Genomic DNA, 22,275 nt, shown 5'->3' on the forward strand with positions numbered 1-22,275 from the left:
ATTCGGAACTCAGCTGCAAACAACTGGAAGGGCTTTACAGCCCAAGTGTTACTGATAGAGGCACTGAAAGCCATGGGAGCTGCAAACATGGGATGGGAGCCAGGATTTGTTCTGAAAAACTCCTATTTATAGAAATGGGTAGTGAGAAGGAGGAAGAAACCAAACCTCAGAAGCAGAATCCACTGGAAAAGTTCAAATATTTAAACAATAGTAATTCTTCAGTTCAAAGCCTCATTTTGAATTCATTAGCAATAAATTTAAAATAAATAAATAAATCAGCTACAATAGCAAAATAACAGAAAGACAGCGCCCCATTAGTGATTTTTTCTTTTACCTTTCAGAGTGGAATGTACTTGATGTAATTTACAGAAAAAGATCCTGTTACTCCTTTGTTATTCACATGATTAAAATAGATGCCAAGGACATATAAAAAAGCAAAGAATCTGACTTTTAAAATGAAAAAGTGTAACAGTGAACATTTACCATTAAAATCCTATTTTTTTTGGAGAATAAAAACAACAAAAAGTCTTTTTTAACAGTGTAATTAATTTTGAATGCTGAAGCGACATTCCTACTGACTAAATTACTCTGTTTTGCTGTTCCATGGAAGCAGAGGTGTCTCTATTCATCCACACTGCAGACTGGAAAGAACACAATACATGATGAACAGATAGCACAATTTCAATTATCCGTCTCTTCATGGCATCTTCAGTGAGCTCAGTATAGCTCTGAATAAAAGAGCAAATACAGTATTTTTTTTTGTATCTTGCCAGTGCTTTTAATTTTTCATTTTACCTGGTATTTTTAAGCTTTTAAACTATTTGATTCCTGGAATCTACTTTCTTTAACATGTCAGACGTTGTGGGTAAGGATTTCAGTAATATGTCCAAAAGCATAATTTTTAATTTTTTACTGCTTCTAAACAGGAACAGAAGTTTGTGTGGACACTCTGATTTTGCCATTGTTTACAAATCAGTTTAAATTAGTAAAATGACAGGTTCAAACTGAACCACAATAAGGTGCTCTTCAATCAAGATAAATGGTTTGCTTTTTTTTTAATTAAGCGCATCCCAGGCAGGTGCATAGTCAAATGCTGAAGTCTCATAGCACCAAAAAGCTAAAAAAAAAAACCTTTTGATTTTAAGTCAAAGCTTCCAAGTCAGTGTTTCTTAGTTTTCTCTGTAAATGTTTCTGACTTTCTGTCCCACAAAAGCCTCCTTTCCTATCCCACTTCCCTCCAAATTATTTAAGTCTGTGATTCCCCAAGTTCATAGAGACTGAATGACAGATTTTAAGCCTGCTATCTTAGCAGTTACATTGCTTTAGAAACAGAGGCAAACTTCTTAAAATATGATTAGTGTGAGACCTGTTAGAGTGGACCAGTTTTCATGATGCAGAGTATCCATGGTTTGCAAATCTAGACTATGAAGAATCTTACTTTGGGGATTAAAAACAAAAAGAAGATACAAAAGCTCTAATTACTTGTAGAAGCACATGTCAGCAAGTTTCTAGTCAGCATAGAGAGGGATATTTACAGTTCTCCATCAGAGTAGAAAGCATTACTGAAAGGTAGTTTTAGACATTATTATACATATTAATACATTTTAAAATGACAATGAGTTTGCTGATATTTGTTTTATTTTGCTCTGAGCCATCCCCAGAGCTTCAGAGACCATAAGAGATCAACAACAACAACACTAACAACATCTAAACTTTCAAAAAGATGTTTCTCTCTGCAGTGTTCTCTCAGAAAAGGTAGACCACAGAGTGAAATGGATGAAAATTCAGCAGGAATTTTCCAAGTAACCATATATAATAACTTTGTGCCACTTGAAAAAACCACCTAATTTGTTTCAATCATGTTGATAGAAACATTCATTGGTCCTCACTGGAATGCTCTTTAGAAATCTTGTAATTTTTACAAAAATTTCTTCCTCTTCTTTGAAGATGATGTAAAATAATGTCTTCTACCTTTACATGAGTGACATCTCCACATTTCTAGTGAGGTTTATGTCTTCATATCCAAAATGTGGATTTGTCTTTCCTTTCGTGTTTGCTAACACCAGTGATTTTGGAAGGGGCAGATTAGCATCTTCAGAACAGGGTGCAATACTGCAAAAACTTAGCAGGCCTTGGTGACTGTTTGCTTTCTCCTTCCCCTTTTCCATGTATTGTCAAAATCAGATTCAACATAATCCCCAAGATCAATAATCTAATCACATTTCCCCAGTCAAATCCCACCTTAACCACGATTTCTATTGCAAAAAGCGAGTCAGCAAAATTTCCTGTTTTTAAATGCCTCAGAAGTCGTCACTCACTTTCCAAGAAATTGTGGCAGAAGGAACAGCTTCTTGTCATACTTGCTCTGGAAACTTAAGACAGAAAGAGAAGGGAGTGTTATTATTAATTGTTCCCTGAAGTTTTATTTTCAAAGACAGCTGTTTTAGAAGCTGTTGAGCAAGAGCACAAGCTACAGAACCAGAGCTGACCCTCGTAAGAATTCAGGGTGAGCTGATCAACTGAACCTGTCTCAGTCATGGCTCTGTCCAGGCACTGTTTTTGACAGATCTACCAGATGAACTTCTACATAAGTATAAACAACTGTCATGAAAATGGGTAAAGATGAAGTCGAAAAGACCAGGCTTGTTCTAACAGTTCAAAATGGCTCACAGAGCTTTATCAGGTTCATTCATTCATCCATCTGGAGGCAGCCACGCAAATGCTTCATTACTGCCAAAACTAAGATGTTTCTCCAAAGACACGCTGGAGATGAGAATAGAAGATACTACTTTGGATCATCCTCAAAGGAGAATAAAAAATTATTGCCAAAAAATTAGATCTAGGGGGCATGTTCAACTAAAGCACACTGGGTTTGGTTTTTTTCCTGTTAGCAACCCATTGCAAAAAGAGACGTCCGTAGAGCAGATGAAGCTGCCCAGGCGCCGGCTGCGAGGGATGCCGGGTCACGGCGCCGGGCATGCAGCCGAACCATCGCCAAGGTCAGGGAGGTTCTGCTGAGGCCCCGAGGCACCAGCCTGCAGCCGGAGCCCCAAGCGCCATCCCGGGCACAGAGTCCCGGGCGGAGCCAGCCCCGCGCTCCCGGGCGGGCTGTGCTGCCGCTCTCCGGCCCGGGGCGATGGGGCCGGGGGTGCCCGGGGCCGGTGCGGTGCGGACCCGCCAGGGCCGGGCCGTGACGCCGCTCCGTCCGCAGCCCCAGCGGTGCTCGGTGCGGGATCGCCCGGCGAGCGCCCGCTGCCAGCCCGACGGAGCCCCGAGGGCTCTCCCGCCGCGCCGCGGGGAGGCGGAGGGGGCTCGGCGGGGCGGGGGGAGGCGGTGCCAGGCGGGCGGGGCCCGGGCTCGGCGGGGCTGTGGCAGTGGCAGTGGCTGTGGCAGTGGCAGTGGCCGGGACTGGGCGAGTTGGAGCGAGAGGCGGCGGCGGCGGCACAGCTGCGGTGCCAGCATGGCTTCGTCGCAGGGGAAGAACGAGCTGCTCTTCGCCGACTGGATGGCAGCGCTGCCCAGCAGCCTCCACAGCACCCCGCTCACCAACCTGGCCATCCCCGGTGGGTGCTCCCGGCTCCCCGCCCCGCGGCCGCCCTGCGCCGGGAAGGCGAAGCGCTCGGCGCCGTTCATTGCTCCACGCCGCTGGGGAGGCGGCGCGCCCCGGCCATGCTGCTGCGGGGCTCCGCGGAGATCCCTAGTCGCGCTGCCGCGGGGCTCCATGCTGTCCCTTACCGCGGGGCTCCGTGCTGTCCCTTACCGCGGGGCTCCATGCTGTCCCTTACCGCGGGGCTCCGTGCTGTCCCTTGCCGCGGGGATCCATGCCTGTTCCTTGCCGCGGGGCTCTGTGCTGTCCCTCACCGGGGGACTCCATGCTGTCCCTTGCCGCGGGTCTCCGTGCTGTCCCTTGCCGCGGGTCTCCGTGCTGTCCCCAGCCGTGCGCTGCCTGTGGAAGCGGGGCGGGAGCGAGCGGGGCAGATGCGGGCAGAGGCGCCGGCGGGACCCGGCTCCGTGCTGTGAGCGGCCGGGGGCGGCGGGTGCGGAGTGCGCGGCTGTTCCGTGTCGGCGTGGGAAGGGAGCCTGTTCCTGTACCGCCGGGCTGGCGCGACAGCCCGATCGGTAAACCCCGCCTGAGACCTAAATGCCTACTGGGGACCTGCTGTCCCTTTCCTCGTAAACTTGTGCGGCGAGGTCGGTCGGAGCGGGGACGGACGCAGGGCTGCGGCTGCGGGAGGGGAGGCAGGCTGCGGCAGTGTGCGGCTTCGTGTCATGTCGCTGTCAGAAAACGTTCAATCTCAACACGATTTTAAATAAAATGAGGGATGGCAGGTGGTGGTGGTGCTCAGACGATGAACTCTTTCCTGCTCTCTCAGCAGTTTTGGTGGGTTTTTTTTTTTGAAAGATATTAACTGTAGTTGTAGACTTAGGCAAAATATACGTTAGAATGCAAACCAGTAATTGATTCAGATGATCTGTGGTTTGAGGGAGCACCTCAAGCTTTTGCAAGACCTCTTTACCAGCATCCCGTCCTCTCTGGGGTGTCTGACTGGAATGAGGTTTCAGAGATGCTGAAGCTCTAATGTCTTTCAAGCTTCTTATGCGAAATGTTCACTTCTTGCAAGTTTTGTGTAGTAGCTGCTCATGCTACACCAGTTTTTTACTGAAGGTACTTCTTTAAGACAATGTAATAGCAGCTGATATTTGCTAGAATGTGTTTTCTGGCGTTTCATTTAGACACGGGTATGCCCTTCTAAAATTAAATGTCCCTTAGTTTCTTACAGTTTATGCAAGCTATGTCTAGAATTTTACTTGCTACACTGATTGTTGCTCTTGGTTGAATATATCCTGTATAAAATTGTGTGCCTCCAAGGCACAGGAACCCAGCATCTGCAATTGCTACATCAAATTCTGTTGGAGCTGTAAAAATCTTTTAGTGTTAATAACTTTTCATTAACCCGCAAACTGTGGAATGTTTTTATGGAATAGTGGCATGATGAGAAATGAATGACTTTCTGTATTCATGATAGCTTTTCAAGTAAAATGCATTGTTTTAGAGACTTTTTCCTGGTTTGAGGAGATATGATGAAACTTACCTTGCTTCCAGATGCAAAAAATGGTCTTTGATACGCATCACCATTCAGTGGCTTCCTTTACCAAAGGAAGCATCATGAAGCTGTTATTGGTACATCTATTTCCCCAAGATCTCTCTGCTCCTTTCTTATAGCCTCTTTCTAAAAACTGTCTACAGTTTTTCACAGTGGACATTTCTCAGAGCTTTGGCAGTAGTTATGGAGCTTTCACTCCTTGTTAATATGTTTAAATTAAAAACAAACAAATGAACCAACTTGCAGTGGGCTGTAAGTGCCACTTAATCCCAATACAGCATTAAGCAGTGGGCAAATTCAGCAGGCTGTGAGTGCAGAGATTGATCCCTTACATTGGCAGAATGATTTTGTTCATGTAACAGCCATGCACACAGTCTTGCTTTTTGTGAAATTGTCAGAAAATCTTACATGGGTTGAGTGGCACAGTGTTAAGACCTTTGAAATTTGTCCTTCTGTTAGTTTAAATTGACACAGACCTCTTATCTGCATGTGTCACAGTCAAAATGCCAGGTTTGGCAAGTAAGAGTCTTAGGGGAGGGTGGCAATATAGTTCATCTGAATTTGTCAGCTAGGGAGCCTGGCACACATGCTGTAGGTATCAGTGCAGTTTAAATACTATCTTTAACAGTAGATTTATTATTATATTCAACATACCGTGTGGAGATACACAATATTAAGTAAAAGGGCTAACATAGGATTGGTTTTATCCTTTAAGAAGAAATAACCTTTCAGACATTCATAATATTTATTTGAAAGTTTTCTCTCATATGTCTATAGCTGAGCATTAATATGTGTGCGTAATACCCATTAACATGTAACTAGTATTCAAGTATTTAATGCAAGAAATATGTGTAAACCAAACCTTCATATGTCAAATCTTCATAGTCTTCACTTGTGAATTTTTAACTGTTTTTGAAACTAGTGTTTAAGTACTAATGTATTCGTGGAAATACTGTCTTATCATGTGAGTAGCATTTTGTTTACATTGCCTTTTTTTTCTCCTTACCAGAAGAAATTAACAATGCATTTTTAATTTTTTTTTCCAGCAGGATTTAAACTTCCCTTGTGCAGTAGGAATACTGATTTTGACCTTAATTCAGCTGGATGAAATTCTGTTCTGGAGCCAGAGTCAAACAGTCAGTCCAATGCTAATGTTGAAGAAAACAAACTATTAGCTTGAAAATGTTAGAATGAATTTTCCATTACAAGGGGTGTTCCACTGTATTAGAGGGAAATGCTGTTTTATTAGAAATCATCAGTACATTTTTCATTGTCTAGAAGGAGTGCTTGGAACTGAGGTGATACTCTGTTGTCTTTGCACAGACATGCTTGTATCATGCTAACTGTTGCAAAGAGAAGCACAAATCCCATAAGTTTCTGTCAAGTCTGTACTTAAACAATATTGTTGAAGGAATGTTCTGTTCATAGTATGTTTAAAAACATTGACCACACCCTTTTATTGTTCAGTTGTTAAGTTTATGCAGGTACAAATTTATACGGTTTACCACCCGTTATACTTATGTAAATAAAACATCTGTGCTGGATTTTGCTAGTATTTCATTAAGTTCTTCTACTCATTTGATTCTCCACAGTTCAAGCTAGGTACTTGTGTTTTCCCAACTGCAGTAACCCACTCGATGAGACAGAAATCTCTAATATAGCATGTGCCAGCTTTGTCTGTCAGAAACTTTTTCATTTGAATTTCTTCCAGATATGAGGATGATGCATATTCTACAACGTTTTTGTCTTTGAGCTGACTATATCTGTGTTCCACTGCTGCAAGTGGCAGATTTTCCTGAAGTGATAATAGTAGCAGGTAACAATATACACTATTTGGAATTAAAAGAATCTGTTAGTTTCCAGAAAATGCCACAAATATTTAATCTTCTATTGCTATGACAATGAGAATAATGAAAGGATATATTCCTAGGACTTTAGCCAAGGTGTATGTCTTCCAGTGTTTGCATACTGCCTTTTGTGTTGAAGGATCTGCCTGGCTAACTCTCAACTATTTGGCTAAGAAAAAGCTGGAGGGTTGTGGATTCTGCTTTTTTGGGGGTGGATGTCTTTCATTATGTGGTCAAATGTGAGCTTTGTCAGTGCCTGTGCCTCTTTGACCAGGATAAGAAGTAGGTTTTTGTAGGTATTGCATGTTTACAGGACCGAAATCTTTGTGCCCCTAAGCTGAGGCTGAAAGGTGAGGTACAGAGAACCTGTGTATTCTGCTGTGTCAATGCACTCTCCTTAATCTGAGCTGAGCATATCAGTTACATGCAGTGCAGTAAACAGACATCAGTAGGCAGCATTTCCTTATGAATTGTTCCACTTACTGATCAATAAACTTCCTTTTTGACAGTCTTTAAATGTGTCTAGTTTAATATCAGAGTTTTTGTACAAATAATATGTGTCATGTATGTTGCCTTTTTCCCCGGTGCTAATATTCCAAGACTCTGAGAAGTCCGTGAGAATAATTTATGATGGAAAGGAGCATTTTCTTCCTCACGTAATTCATCCCTCCACCAAAACTGGTGCTAGCCTGCAAGATCTGCCACATGAGCAGTCCTTGTGCATGCTAGGGATTTGTGTGCCCTACATATAGAGTAGTTAAAATCTTGTGAATGAATTTAAGACTCAGAATTTCTCTTGAATGCATAACTTTCAAGAGGTGTGACTCTTCAGGCTTTTATTTCATAGAGAGTTTCTGATTTCCTTGTGCAGATGAAACCTCTGACTTCAGCGTGTGCTCTTGTTGCTTGAGGATGCAACATGAGCAATAAAATACTCTTCAAAATTATGTGCACAGGACCTCATTGGCTTCTGTTTTTTATTCAGATGAGATTTGTTTTGTTTTGGTTTCGGTTTGTTGTTTTCAAATTTTTTTGGCATATAATAAGTTCTTTGTCCATGATCTGGAAAGCAATTGCTAGACGCAGCAGAGCTAGCTTGGCTCATCTTAAATAAGAAGCAGGTGTCAGATGGAATTTTTTAACACTACCTGTCTTTAGAAAGAGACTCTGAGACTTGAAATCCCACTATCATCATACTTTGAAAAGAAAGAGCAAGACCTCATAGGGAATTATTTTACGAAGAGGAGGATGTGTGCTATTGTCAAAGATGTGGTAGAATATGGAAGATGGTATAGGGAGACTTGGGAAAAGCAAGTTAATGCAGCTGGAATATTTTAGCCATTTTCATTAATGATAGCACTACTGCATTAACCTAACAGCTCTGTTTCAAATATTTTAACTTTCATTGTAATAGCTTGCAAATGCAAATGTTCAAGTGATTGTTTTGTTTCTTGGCCAGACACTTCTCATTCTTAGCCCTGTGGGGAAATTCTTTCCTCTTAAAAAAGGCTAGAAGTTCTTCCTTGTTGGTTATGTAGACACACAGCATTTTCACTGTTTAAATGTTATTAGGAAACTCTTTAATTTTGGTCTTGAATATCCGATGATTTGGATTTGGATTAAGTGTGAAGGGTGATAGTCTTTGAGAAGCGGGACCTGTTTCACCCTTGTCTCTGCTAGCAGTCTGCAAAGTACCTCTGCTTCACTTGCCTGGGTCCAATTCTATACAAAATTAGCTTTACCTAGAACTGTAAACTGATTATGCAGGTAAACTAATAAATAAAACTATAGTGCAAGTTGTCCATTAGCTTTTGACATGCATATATACCTAGAAGAGTTTTTCTTTTTGCACCGTGCCTTGCACTCCAGCTTCAGTGTTCTTCTACCAGAAATAAGCACCTTATTATTTCTTTTCTGATGAGAAAATGAGCAAATATCCTTATAACGGACCTTCTTTCAGGATAGCTCTTTTTAAATTTGTTGATGTTCTTCTTTTTACATCAATCGCTTTTATCCACAAAACAGTTTCTCACTGGCCTTGCACACACTAATATGTCATTTCCAAGCCCTTCAGAAATATTTCTGTGTGATACAGTTTCCTATGGCATTCACCATTAATTTCTTCTGCTGTGACATGTTTCTAGCACTCACAAAATAAAGCTGTTTGGTTACTCACACTGCCGTAAAAATCAAACTGTTCAAGCCCTTCGGTTACTTGCCCATCTGCTACCAGAGGTAATTCGAAACTGCCTCTGCTTCGTTTCCCAACAGGGGCTGTTTATTAATCCAGCAATCTCTGTTCACCGTGTCTCCTGCGGCTCAGTTCCAGCAGAACTGCCTTCTCCAGCCTGCCTTGCATGTCGCCACCGTGGCAGGTGTGGCAGGGGGAACAGCTTTGTTGCCATCTGGAATTATTTTTGTCTTTCCAACTCAATGAACTGATGGGTTTTATCTCTTGCCTGAAAATTTGTTGACTGCTCTGTGTATCCAAACTGCCCTTCCCTTCTGACAGTTTTTAACATTGTGTTTGGTGTGTGTTTTGTGTTTGGTAACTTCCTACTGTTCTTACTAATAGTGCAGCTTGAACTCTTGTCTTTCATGCAAAATGGATCTTGCTTTGAAGATGCTCAGCTGTGAGACACACTCAACTGTGCAAGCAGTTTAAAAGACAGGTCCTAGATAGACAAAGTTATGCAGACTGTAACTTTAAGACCCCTAAGAGTCCAATGCCATCTCTTCTACTGTTCTGCACATAAATAATAATTAAAATGCTTGCTACTTTTTTAGACATTAATTGTATATAATTCATAAATACCATTCAGATCTAGTAGAGAGATTTGTGTTTAACCATTCTACTCTTCAAAGAGCAGCAAGTTCCAGGGAGAATAACTTCCAGTCTCATCTTGTCCTTTCCTCAAAGTAGATACAAATTATAGGTGCTTAATTTATGAACAGATCTCCTTGTGCAATCCCTACAGTCTAGCCCATGGGACAATGTGAACAATATAATTGGGAAGAAAGGTTGTTCAAAATCTGAAGGTTTGGACTGTAATTGAAACTTTTGCAAAATTGAAGTGTTTTTCATTTGACCTACTGTAGCAAACCTTGATTAAATATTTTCCATTATTTTGAACAGCTGTGTAACGTCAGCTAATAACTATACGGAAAGGCTGAAATATATTATTTCCTTTTAGAAAGTCCAGGTTTCTATTTTTTTGTCTATTTTAATGCAACTTCAGTTTTCACCATGATCTAATTTCCAAAAAATTGCTAAAACAGTTTTCAGATGCTTTGCTGTCTTTTAAAACATCTCTGTTCATATTAAATAAAGTTAATCTTTTGTTCATCTAATCTCTTGTCTGGTTAGCTCACATACCTTATGCTGAAATACTTAATATTTCAATTGTGAAAATAAAATATTGCAGAATAGCTGAATAAAGATAGGGGATGGGAAGAAGAAGTGGATTTCCTTTGTTGTGGTTCCAGGCTTTGCTCCCCTCTGTGTATGTCACTTAGGATGTTTCAGATGATTGGAGATACATGACATGTGGTACTGCCATCAAGGCAAATACCTATCCAGGAAGTCTACTGCATTATGGAGTTCGCTTGTAATTTAAAAAAGCCAGGATAAAGGGCACTGAACTAATGTAGCCTTTAATAAATTCTGTAGCCTTTTTTTTTTTTAACAAAACAAACCCCAGTGAGATGAGTAGAATACTTCATGCTTTACCTTGTTGTCATGCTGTCATCCATAGTGTTTTTGTGTTTGAAAAGAAGATTTTTTTAAATCCCATTAAATATTTGGCATTTATTTATGCATTGGCAGCCATGCTGCTTCGTTTTATAATTTTGAAAGGTTGCTAAACTGGGATTTAAGCGAGAGTAGGAAAAATGTAGAATAGATGGGTTGCATGTAGTGCTGTGCAATCAAATTGGTGCTTTAGAGCCTCAAAGGTTATTAGTTTGTTAGTTTTGCTAAATCCTGCTGTTAGAACTTGAACCTTCAAAATAAATGCTTCAAAAATACATGCTTCTGGCTAGTCTGAGTGTTCACACCAAAACCCAGTGATGTGTTTGTACATCTTCTGAACCAGCATCTGACTGGAATTATCTTCTAGTGTTTCACTCAGATGCCTGCCATTAAAAGATGGAAGATAAATGGAAAAGTTTGACACATTTTCATTGACTGTGAAGCTGCTGAATGATCTTAAGACAGCTGTTAGAAATATTAAGACACCTGCTAGAAATCTCTGCCATGTTTTCCTCCTTGTAGACTGGGTCTGGTAATCTTAAGGAGACCACTGATACTGAGGCTGGCTTTGCCCTTATGGGCAGAGCTGGTTTAGGAAGTCTGCTCAGTGGGTTATGGAACATTTCACTGATGCCTGGGCTTGGAGTCAGTGAAAGGACCTGCTGAGAAAGTCCACTTTGGAAGAAAAGGTGGGTTTTTTTCACTACAAAGCTCACAAAAGCTTCTGGTAGAGTGCTGCTTTCCATCCATTGTGAATGCTACCCAAAAGTTGCTTTGTCAACAGAGAAGTTTGAGCAGGTACTCATTCTAGGTGCTAGCACAGGAATCCCAGAAGATTTGCTATTTTGGGATTAATCTTCTTTCTTTCTCTGGAAACCCTCAAATTTTGCAAGACTGTTCCAACTGTGTAGATCGTGTTCACAAATAGTGTGTCCCATGCAAGCTGGGATAGGGGTAGTGGTGTCCCTTGTATCTCATGTGTGAGGATATGTTTTCCCATCATGTGATCCAAAAATGTGAGACACTTGGATTGGTTCCCTCAGACCTGAAGTGCCTCTGTCTCCAGAGGGGCTCATCTGTGTGTGGTGAGCAGATCAGGAGATCACTTTGAAGCTACCCTAGGAGGCACCTTCCAGTTGCTTTTCCATTGCTGGAGAGCTCTGAGGACTATGTTGGGACTCTGAATGCCACTGCAGTAGCAGTGAATCATTCACTGGGGTAAACAGGCTGGATGAAGCTGGTTTTGAACAGAAATTCCCATTACCCTAAGCCACAAAAAGGGGGAGAAGGGTATTGATTGGAAGAGGCAAAGACACAGCTTGGACACTGACTGGCAGAAGCTGTCCTTGTTTGTATTCATGTACATCCTCACTGCACAAGAAAAAGCACTTTTAGGAGGTTGCATCAGTGTTATTTTGGTAAAAGAAAAACTGTGTGTTTAAATTCAAGACACTTAGACCATGTACATATGTGAATCCAAGCCTGGAATTGTCTGTTTTGGGCCATGTTTGTGTGTTAGTTTGTTGTTTGATTTGTTTTGTTTTGTTTTTTAATGCTTTGGCTTTTCCCCCACCTTGTACAGTTCTCTTACCGTTTCCAGGATTGAACTGAAACTTTGCCAGTGGTATGGAAATTTTGATGAACTGTAATCTGCAAAGCATTGCTCAGTTGGAGTTCTGGCTTCCTCTGCTTCTGGTGCAAAATTGACAGCTGTTCTTCTTTCAAGCAGGAGAGATCACCTCAAAACAGGTGCTGTCCAGGATGGAAATGGGGAACTCATGTCCAGACGTGCTTCAAGGCTTATCTAGGAGTGCAGGCTCTTGCTGTGAGAGGGAGCTGGACTCACGCTGCTAGCCAAGTGTTATTTTGTGCATGTGCTTAGTGAGTGTTTTGAGAAACATTTCATAAGTTGACAATACATAAGGAGAAAACAAGCCAGCTTCAGTAATTTTTGGATGTAGCTGTATTATAGGGGAAATAAGCCAAGGGGCACTGTGAAGGACATGAACAGCACATGTATAAATGAATACTGTTGCTTCAAGTGTGCATGAGGAGGGATTTCCTTTAGAAACTGTGGTGTGGAATATGGAGAAAACACGGATTTCTAAGACCAGTTTTAATGAACTGGCAGGAAGTGCTTCAGGCTCTTCTCGCCAAAAACAGTGCGAGTTTGAACCAGTAAAACCAACACTGACTTCTTTGAGAGCTTAACATGATGTGGTGGTGGTACTACAAATGAATGTTTGGGTTTTGTGTCATTACATATTTGGCCCTTGCACATCCTTCTGCCCTGCAGGGGCCAGAACAAGTCACTGTAAGGTAGGGTGATCTGGTCTGTGTTAGGATTTCAGTTTCTAGCTGCTTGTTAATGTGCTTTGTACACTGCAGAATTCTTAGAGTTTCCCTTGAGACTGTGTCCTTCACAAAACCAAGAGCAATCTCTGCTATCAGAAAGTGGCTTCAGTTTTGCAGGAGAGCCCTGTTTGGATTAATAAAGAGTCCTCTAAAGAGGATTAAGCCAAAACAGGGTTGAACTGAGTGGTGTGAAGATGGTGGTCTAGGGCCGGGGGCCAGGGGGAGAAGTGTGCTGAAGGGAGAGGTGCAGTTAGTTCAGTGCCCTGGCTCTGATCTGTATCATGGAAAAGGCTCAAGGACAAGAGGAGAACAAAGGGATATTTCCCCCTGCATATATCCCTTTACTCTTCTGGCCTGTGTAATTTTCAGAAGCGAATTTTAACTTTATTTGGCATTGCTTTCCCAGGTATACTAAGAGAGATAATGTTTCTTAATCTTCAAACCACCTGTCTCAGGCTGTGAATTAGCTTGACGTTTCCCATGGAGAAGGAAGATGATGGTGTTTTTTTGTCATTTTAAGGTTTTATTAATTGTTTTCATTTTTCAAGAGGTATTCATAAGTGCTGATAAACAAACTTAATTCCTTGAAAGCAGCTTCTCCAAGTCAAGTGAGAGATAATGCCTTTTCATTTTGAGATTGCTATTGTCTACAAGAGTATGCTGTTCCTGGAACTCAGAAGCCAAGAAGAAAAATGCAATGTCTTTTAGATCTCACTTTTCTGTCAGGTGTTACTTCAATTCTCTGTCTCAAGTGTGGGCCAGAAATACTTAGAGGATATATAAAACTAGTAGAGATATGGAGAAGTGTTCTCTGTGGAAATCACATTTGAAAGTGAGTGGTGATAGGCTAACAGTCCTGTTTTTCTACCTGCTATATTAAAGCAGTGCTTACAAGTTACTAGTAAGACAAAGTAATGTGTTTTAAAAATTCACATCAACTTGCAGGCAAGCCAGGAAAGATCCATGAGAGAAGAGAAATACTCTGTTTAAAGTGAATTTTTTTTTGTAAGTGCTACTCCATTCATGGTTTGCGTGGGTTTTTTTCCCTTTGCTTTGGTTTTCAGCAATTTATTGGATAACAGAGTTCACTCACTGACAGGAGAAATTTTGACATTGGTCTGACTGAGTCTGGTTTTCCACTGCCTTATACCATGTTGAAATCCAGATCTGTATGAAATGTCACTAAATCAGAGCAGTAACTCTGTATTTTTGCTTCGTGCACTATGCTGCTGGAACAGAGTCTACCTCAGTTAGCTCGTGATGAATAAATTGCTCTGAGCAGCTGAAGAAAGCAATGATGACTAGATGGTGAGCTCAAGTATGGCGCTCTAAAGTACCCAATATAATGCATTTTGTCAGAAAGAAAGGTACCAGCTTATCTTACTTATAGTCTTTAAGTGTACCTTTATTAAATGGCTGCATGAAAGAAAAGATAATCTTCGGAGTGAAAAAACCACAAGATTTACAGTTCAGCTTTATCCAAAAATTCCATTGTCTTTGTTTTTGACCTAAATATAAATCAGGGAACAACAAGCGAAAAGCAGGTTTTGGGATTTTACCTATTGCATTGCAAAGTCAGCTGACACATACACTGTGATGACTAATTGTGCTAGATCAGGCCCTTACGTACAGAAGAGGAGGAAATAGCATATAGTCTAATTGATTATTTTGGGGCTGAAATACCACTAAGTAATATTTTGGGTTTTATCTGCATTGTAATGGTATTTGACCTAGCATGCCTTTCACAGACTTTCTCCTTTTCACTGTAGAAAATATGGTGCATTAACATTTATTTATAATAATATGCTTTAATATTTAGACCAAAGTATTTTGAAAAACAAGCTAGCTTATTTTCAAAGTCTTAACATATCTTTTAAGATGTTGATGTAATTGAAGTCTGAAGAACTCTTGGAACAAGAGTAAGTAAAGGCTAAAATTTCTGGTGTTTGTCTCCCTGTGCAGATGTAGTGACTTTTTCCTGGAATTAGTATGGAATTGAGATAGACATTGAAACAGAAACCACTCTTCAAGAAAGGGCTTTAAAATGTGGATTATTTGAGGCTGCATATGGTTGTTTTATAACAGCTCTCTTGGTCTGTTTTCTGAAGCCCTGGAACACCAAGGCTCATCACCTCTCTTTTGAACAGCTTCTTCCAAAAGACCTGTCCTCTTGCTTTGGTCTCTGATCTAGGCTGGATTTTCATGTTGTATTGCTATGTGATGGCTTGCAAACAGGTAGCTTAAATTATGCTGGGGAGAGCAGAAGAGCAGCTGTCATAAACACTGCATGGATTTCTGTGTTGCATTGAAGGTAAAGATTTATGGAATTTTTGATACCTGAACTGGGCATTGAGAAGAGTAGTAGAGCTAGAGGTCCTTGAGACATCACAGTGCAAGTGACCACACTGGGTGACTTTGACATTAGGTCAGCCAAGAGTGCAGCAGATAGAGCTCTGTATCAGCATGTAAACACACTGGGGGCTGCTGGTGTGACTGTGTGCTGTGCTGGTGTCTAGGACAGGGCTTCTGACTTGTGGCTTTTGCTGATGCTTGCAGAGGGACATGCAAGTCTCTGTTAAGTGGACTTAGAGCCAAAGACATAAGCTTAAAGCTTGTGTGAAAGAAATGGTCAGAGCTTGGAAAGTGCGTGCATGATTTAACCATCTCCATAGCCTCCACACTAAACATGAATTTTAAAGTGTTCATTTTCTGTGTTATGACAGGTTGTTTTTCATGTTTTGTTGACAGGAGAACTAAACGTGATTAAAATGAGGGTTGTTGAGGCAGGAATAGAAAATGAGCCTGTGTTTTATAGATCGTAATTTAGTGACTTGACCTTTAAACCATGCATTTTCCTAAGCACAGAGCAGAAAGAAGGTATCCAAAGCTTCTCATGACAGCTGACACGTTAGGTTTTTATGTCTTGTACATGAGACTTGTGTGCTTTGCACTATGTCATAGCAGCAAGGAAAGGAAATGTTTTTCACAGGAAAGCAACACCATGTTCATTAGTCATCAAATGTGATGGCATACGGAGCACTGCATTGGATCACCCACCTCTGAAGTGGTCTCTGAAAAGAAGGGGCAGTCAGAGGTGACACCTGCCTGTAAGTGGTTTGGCAGATCTCCACAGATTGGAGGGTGAGCTGCAGGAGATAAGGTTTCTGGCCTCATTTGAAAATCAAATAAAGTGTTACAGCAGCTCCAGCTAAATGGGAGGTCTGCAAGCTCTGCAGAGCAAGGGAGGCCAAGTTACCAGCAAGTTCTGAGTTGCATTGGGGTTGTATGTGCTGTCTTGGAGTTAGATGCAAACACTGCCTCGACACTGCACTGGCTGTTCCCTGGTGCCATCCAGCAGCACTTCTTCCCTTTCAGTCTGGGAACCACAGACAGCTGGTTTTGTCTGTCCTTCACTCGTCTGTGCAAAGAACCAATGTGTGGGACTGTTTCCTGGTGTGAAGGTTATTAAGCAAGTTGCACATTGCTGTAATCTTTAGTGTATTCTATCAGGGAGAGAGGCAAGGTGAGAGCACTTGGAAGCCTCATAAGCACTGCCTGAAAGCATGAAGGCACCAGGAGCTTCATCCATGCTTCCAAAATGATGCAAGAGAGAGAATAAACTAAAAAAAGGGAAATAAATATTCTGAAGGCTATAGGGATGTGGACGAGCCATTTAGGTTACTACCCTAAATCCCTGCCTGGTGATTAGGGAGTGAACACTGCCAGATTTAGCTCCATCTCTTTGCAAAGCATTGCTTCAGAAAGCATCTAGAGCATAGCCCAGGAGTCTTTTGTTGGCTGATTTTGCTTTGAAGACTTCAGCAAAAGTTAAGGAAAATGTGTGCTCAGAAAGAGGGGACACAGGTACTAATTACACTGCTGTTGGGGAAAATAAGTGAAATTTACAGTAACAAGGCCCGCATTTTACTGCTAAATAACAGGATATACCCAAGCATTTCACCAGCTGCTTAGTTTTTTGTGGGCTCTGAAAAGACTTTTTACTACTGCTGTTCTCACGTGTTCCAAAACTATGTATTGCTATGCTACCCAATCTAGAAAATTTTAGTTTTAAGACCCCTGTTTGAAGTGAACTCTGTGTATGCCTCTGCAGCCCAGGCTTTTCTTTAAAAAATGTAAGTTTGAGAGAATCTGCTGTGAAGTTTTAGAAAAGCAAGTTATAAATCATGCAGGGAAGAGGTTTCTGTGAGCTCACAGCAGAATGGGGCTGTGTTCTGATGATTTGATGCTGAGATGAAGCAATATTGCAGTATTGAAATACTTCATGAGTGCCAAACTAGGATATTTAGAGTGAAAACTGTTCACAAAATTTTTTTATAACTTCAAAATTTTTATAGCTTTTATTTAAATCAGGATATCAAATTACTGAAGACCTAAAATGTTTGCCAGTAGGCCTATGCCTGCTTTTACACACATCTTCCTGCTCTTCTTGGCAGTGAATTCATGATGACTTCAGAAAAATAAGCTTCAAGGAATTTCTTTGGGGATGGAGCGTGAGGCTGATTAATGACTGCCAAAAAAGCAGGTTGAAACTTCTTTACAATTGTCCTGTTATATATAATACTTGCTAAAAAATCCAGAATAAATCTTGGTGGCAGTGTTTGCATCCAGTCAATCTGAATGGCTTGCTGGTAAAGACAGCACTGAACTGATAAAACTGCTTACTGAACAGGGTACTTTTCCATTGCTGCAATGTTTGGGTCCCGTTTCATGTAATATTTTTTCACTAACAACCCGAATGAGAACAAGATCATTATTGAAATATATGAGTAATATTAATGTAAAGAAGCACTCGAAAACAGTAGCCTGTATTGCATCACAGAGAAATGAACTTCATTTAGATAAAAGTAAACTGAAAGGCAGGAGTTTTTTTCCGAAGGGGGATTTAAAACAAGTTAAATTCTGGAAGAGACTTGGAGGGTGGCAGTGGCTGGGATTCTGACAGGTGAGGCAGCTGGGAAGAAATTGCTGCTGCCAGTGTTAAGCCACATGCCCAGAAATATGATGTTTAACATAGCAGTGGTGATCTGGTGTGCCTGCAGATGAGATACAGTATTCACAGAATAAGCTGAGTTGGAAGGAACTCTCAAGGCTATGCACAGGACCATCCCAAAGAATCACACATTGAACTCTGTGTGTGGATAAAGCAGATGGATTCCAGGAGCAGCAGTCATCATCTGCTGCAGGTTGGCAGCATGGTGGTGAGGGTTTACTCATGAGGGAACTCTCCACAAAACACTTCCAGAAACTTCTTAAGCCATGCAAAATGTTCATCCATGCATCATTGATTTCTGTTGAATTGAGATTATGTTCTGGCAGAAAGCTTTTAGAAGAAGTAGTTTAGAGAGTGGCAATTAAGATGCATTTATATTTCTTCATCAGGGACAAGTTTCAAAATGTGGTGTAAATTTAGATAGTTTATGGCTAATTCAGATTGTGAGTGAGTTACCACAACTGTTGTATAAGATATTTGATGCTGCAAATGCCTTGGTAAATGGTTTTCCCATGCTGTAGGAAAGGCCTGGGCAGGTACTGGAACACTGAATTTTATTACATGGCTTGACTTGCTCCCTGAGCTCTTCTCTGCAGGGGGCATCTTAAACTCTGTTAAAATGCAGTGCTCTTTTATAGGGAGATTTTGTGATGAGTAGCTCTGTCTGGTAAAGAGCCAACATCTGTGACCTTGCAGCCTGTGTCTAGGTTGTGTGTGTGGCAGAGTCTAAACCAATTGAATTATGGCCTGATGGTTATGCAGAAGTCACTGCTTATCAAGCAGCAAATTTTGTATTATTTTTCTCTTATCGATGAGGTCTTTTACATGAACGAGCCTGTCGCTGTTGAGCCGCTAGCAGAGAAAAGAACCCAGTTCTCAGTGGCAAGAAGGAAAAGACCTTTATTGTTTTCATTTCATCATATATATAGAGTTTTCAAAGGTCACCCAGACTGGTCAGTCAGAAACCTACCCCTAGGCCAGATTGGCCAGGCCTGCACCGTCCAAATCTTGGGACACTGTTTTTAATAACATCCAAACTTTATCTTTATTTATAAAACACAAAAGGAATTCTCATGGGAAAGACCTGTGCTAGCCACACGAGCCCACTGGTAGGACTGTTTACACCGTAAGAAACCTCTCCTAAACTGGAGGGTGACAACCTCCAGTTGGGCCTTAATTAGTCATTGGTATAACTCAGGTGAGAAGTGAATTTGTGTTTTAATTATTTGCTGGAGTCAAAGCACATTCTGTCCTAGAAGAAAATGTAAAGCAGGGAAGATGTGAGGAAATATATTAACAATTAAAAGTAATATTACTTTTCAAGATACAGTGGTACTCTGAGGTTAGCTGTCCCTGACCTGTGGGACACACATGACCACATACTCTATCGGGGCAGCTCCCTAGCTGCTGTCTATAGCTCACTTCCCATCACATTTCAGCTAGGCAGGCTCAACTATTATTTTTGGGTACTGCCTACACTGTTGTTGCTTCTCTGGCAGCATTTCATCCTTAACCTGTGCAAGATCCAGACAGAAAATTTGATCTCTCCATGTGCTGTTCTGGGGTGCTAGTCACGTCTTTTGTTGTAGAAATACTTCCATGAGATGAAGATGAACAAAAGGTCTGGTGATGTGGAAGAAATTACTAGTCTCCCTCTCAGAAGATTTTTTTGTAATACATACTTAAAAAGAATTCTTGTTGCTTTCAATTTGCACAGTTTCTGAATGTGTGTGTTTAAATGCTGTGGTACCTACTGGGGAGTCCACATGATACCAAATAACCATCTTCTTTTTGAGGCAGCGATGCTGACTTTCTGAGCTGTCCCTGTATCTGCAAAGGAAAGAAAGAACCAAGCCAAACCCCCACAATCACCACAGTATTTGTTACTCTGTTCATTTGAGCAGCCCTTCCACCCTTGACACAATCCTCTTTTTACCCTCTTAAAGGCATTATGCCTTTCAAAGAGTGTTTGAGGTTCAGGTGTGTGATAGTGTCATTCTGTGTAAAAGTATGTTTTTTACTGTGTTGTGCTCCATAATCACAGTTCTCTGCTTATCTAGAAAGAGGGTATTGCTGTTTAGTATGTCAAAGTTGAATTTCAAAGCCTCAAGAAGAGCAAATGATGAGGAACGGCTTACCCCAGCTAATGGAAAGAGGAAGAAGCTGGTGATACCAGGAGAAGATGCTGAGATCTTTGCTCTGCCTGTGCATTTGAGTCCCTGTATCCTTGGGTGTCAGTTGAAGATGATGTCCCGTAAGTTATTCCAGGAGCTGTCCCTTTAAAGCTTTTAATGACACATTTTATTCTGATACTAGAAATTATGAAATCCTGAAGAGACCATTTGCTACATCAAGACCATGAAGCAAGTTGGTGTTAGAGACCCTGTGAGAGTAATATTTTTGATGGAGCTGTCTCTTCCTACAGGGTATGAAAATGTTTCTGAGTCTGATTAAAGAATATGAGCAATGATTTTTCAGAATGGCTTTCTGGTAGGAATATAACTATCACAGCATACTCTGGGGGTAGTCAAGAAGAGAAATATAAATGTCATTTTTCTCCATATATATTCAGCTTGAAATTAAACTGCATGTTTTCACTGATGAGACTGCTAGAACAACTGATAGATTGAGAAGTCTGTTAAAAGTGAGATTAGAATTCTTTCCAGAAAAAACACTCCATCTTAGTCTGAGGTTTCAGAGTTGCTGTAGAGTCTACTGAATTGAATTATCCCATGGCTTGGACTGATTTCTTCCATGCAAGGCAGCGGGCCAGCATCAATAACCATTACCTCTTGTGGCCTTAGAGGCCTGTAAAGAATCCTTGATCTGAAATGCCCTTACTCTTGTTGTCTATTTTCCAGTAAGTGCCATATTATGAGGAAAAGAACTTGGAAAGTAACAGATGTGTATCTTCATTGACAGTTGATGAAAGAAAACAAAAAAAGGAATATTCCATTTGGGATGGAATGTAGGCATTCTCTCATTCAAAAATAAAAAGTTTTACTTCAGTCACCGAAAGTGTATTATTTCAGTAACTGCAAGATATATCAAGCCCAAAGTACTTATTTCAAACCAAGATGTTATGTTTAAAGTGACATATAAATATCAGTACTGCCATCTCCCCAGTGTTCTGCTCTCCAGAAGTGACCATATGCAGAGTCATAGGGAAGAGCAAGAACAAGGGCAAGCAGATCTGCTAGTTATTTTGTATACTCTTACAGTTTCCATCTACTAAAACTGACATAAACTTTGGTTTTTGTTTTGCTGTAACAGCTGTAAGCCTTTTTGTGCTGCTGCATGGATAGATGTATGCTTTTTCAGGACTATGAAAAACATCCATCTAGTTCTGTTCAGAAAGCCTCTCTGGTCAAGATCTAAGTTTTTTTATTTTGTGAGTTTTTTCATACCTTGAGGGTTTCCTAACTTGTGTCTGGGTCATTTTACAAACAGTGCATTTCTTGTAAAGGATTCATTTGCAGGGAGCTGAATGCCCCTCCACAGAATGCTGTACTTTACCGAAACTACACATACTAAGATTTCGTGTTGAAAGCTTCCCTTTCTGTGATGTCTGAAATACAGAGATGATTTTTTTTTTCAAATTCTGGTTTTAACTGCTTACGTTATATATATTTCAGTTTTTGGTGACTATGGGCTCAGATCAGAAACAGGACTTGTGGGATGGAAACTCTTGGCAAGGAGCCATGATGAGCTGGAAATACTCAAGAATTGAAGTATGTTCTGGTTTCTACTGTTTTAAAGCCACTTCTCTTGTGGAGCTAGTTGTTGCAATCTGTATTTCTTGAACAGCTTGTTCTAATATGATTTTGGTGTGAATCTGTAGATACTGTCTGTTAATCCACTTGGGTTTTTCTGTTCTGTAAACCAACCTTATGAAATTACTTTCCTCTAAAATACTACCTTTCAGGCACTCTTGAACAAAAGAATGTGTAAGCATAGATTGATAGTTTAACACACATAAAAAATTAATGTTATTTCTTAGTGACTTAAATAATATAGGAATTATTTTATGAAATGGACATGGCTTGTTAATTTAGGTCTAACAAAAATAAGCCTTCTTCTATTACCTGCATGACCTGGAAAGTGTGGTAGTCTCACCACTTTACAGAGATCTCCATCAAAACCCAAACCATTATCACTCCTCTTTATTAAATAATTAAAATTTTAAAAAATTCCTCACGAGGCAGA

General features: G+C 40.8%; 1 protein-coding gene across 2 annotated transcripts in view; it reads left to right on the plus strand.

The window, feature by feature from the left end:
• Window positions 1-3,370: 3,370 nt before the first annotated feature.
• Window positions 3,371-22,275, plus strand: part of PLCXD3 (phosphatidylinositol specific phospholipase C X domain containing 3) — a 119,383-nt gene continuing 100,478 nt past the window's right edge. For both annotated transcript variants that reach the window (XR_014846978.1, XM_085043146.1), the window contains exon 1: window positions 3,371-3,563. Coding sequence is in view for 1 of the 2 variants with exons in the window: in XM_085043146.1 (XP_084899272.1) it covers window positions 3,461-3,563 (103 nt within the window). In the remaining variant the exon portion in view is untranslated. The remainder of the gene's footprint in view (window positions 3,564-22,275) is intronic.

This window comes from Lichenostomus cassidix, chromosome Z (genome assembly GCF_008360975.1).
Source record: "Lichenostomus cassidix isolate B80296 chromosome Z, HeHo_3.0, whole genome shotgun sequence".
Classification (NCBI taxonomy): domain Eukaryota; kingdom Metazoa; phylum Chordata; class Aves; order Passeriformes; family Meliphagidae; genus Lichenostomus; species Lichenostomus cassidix.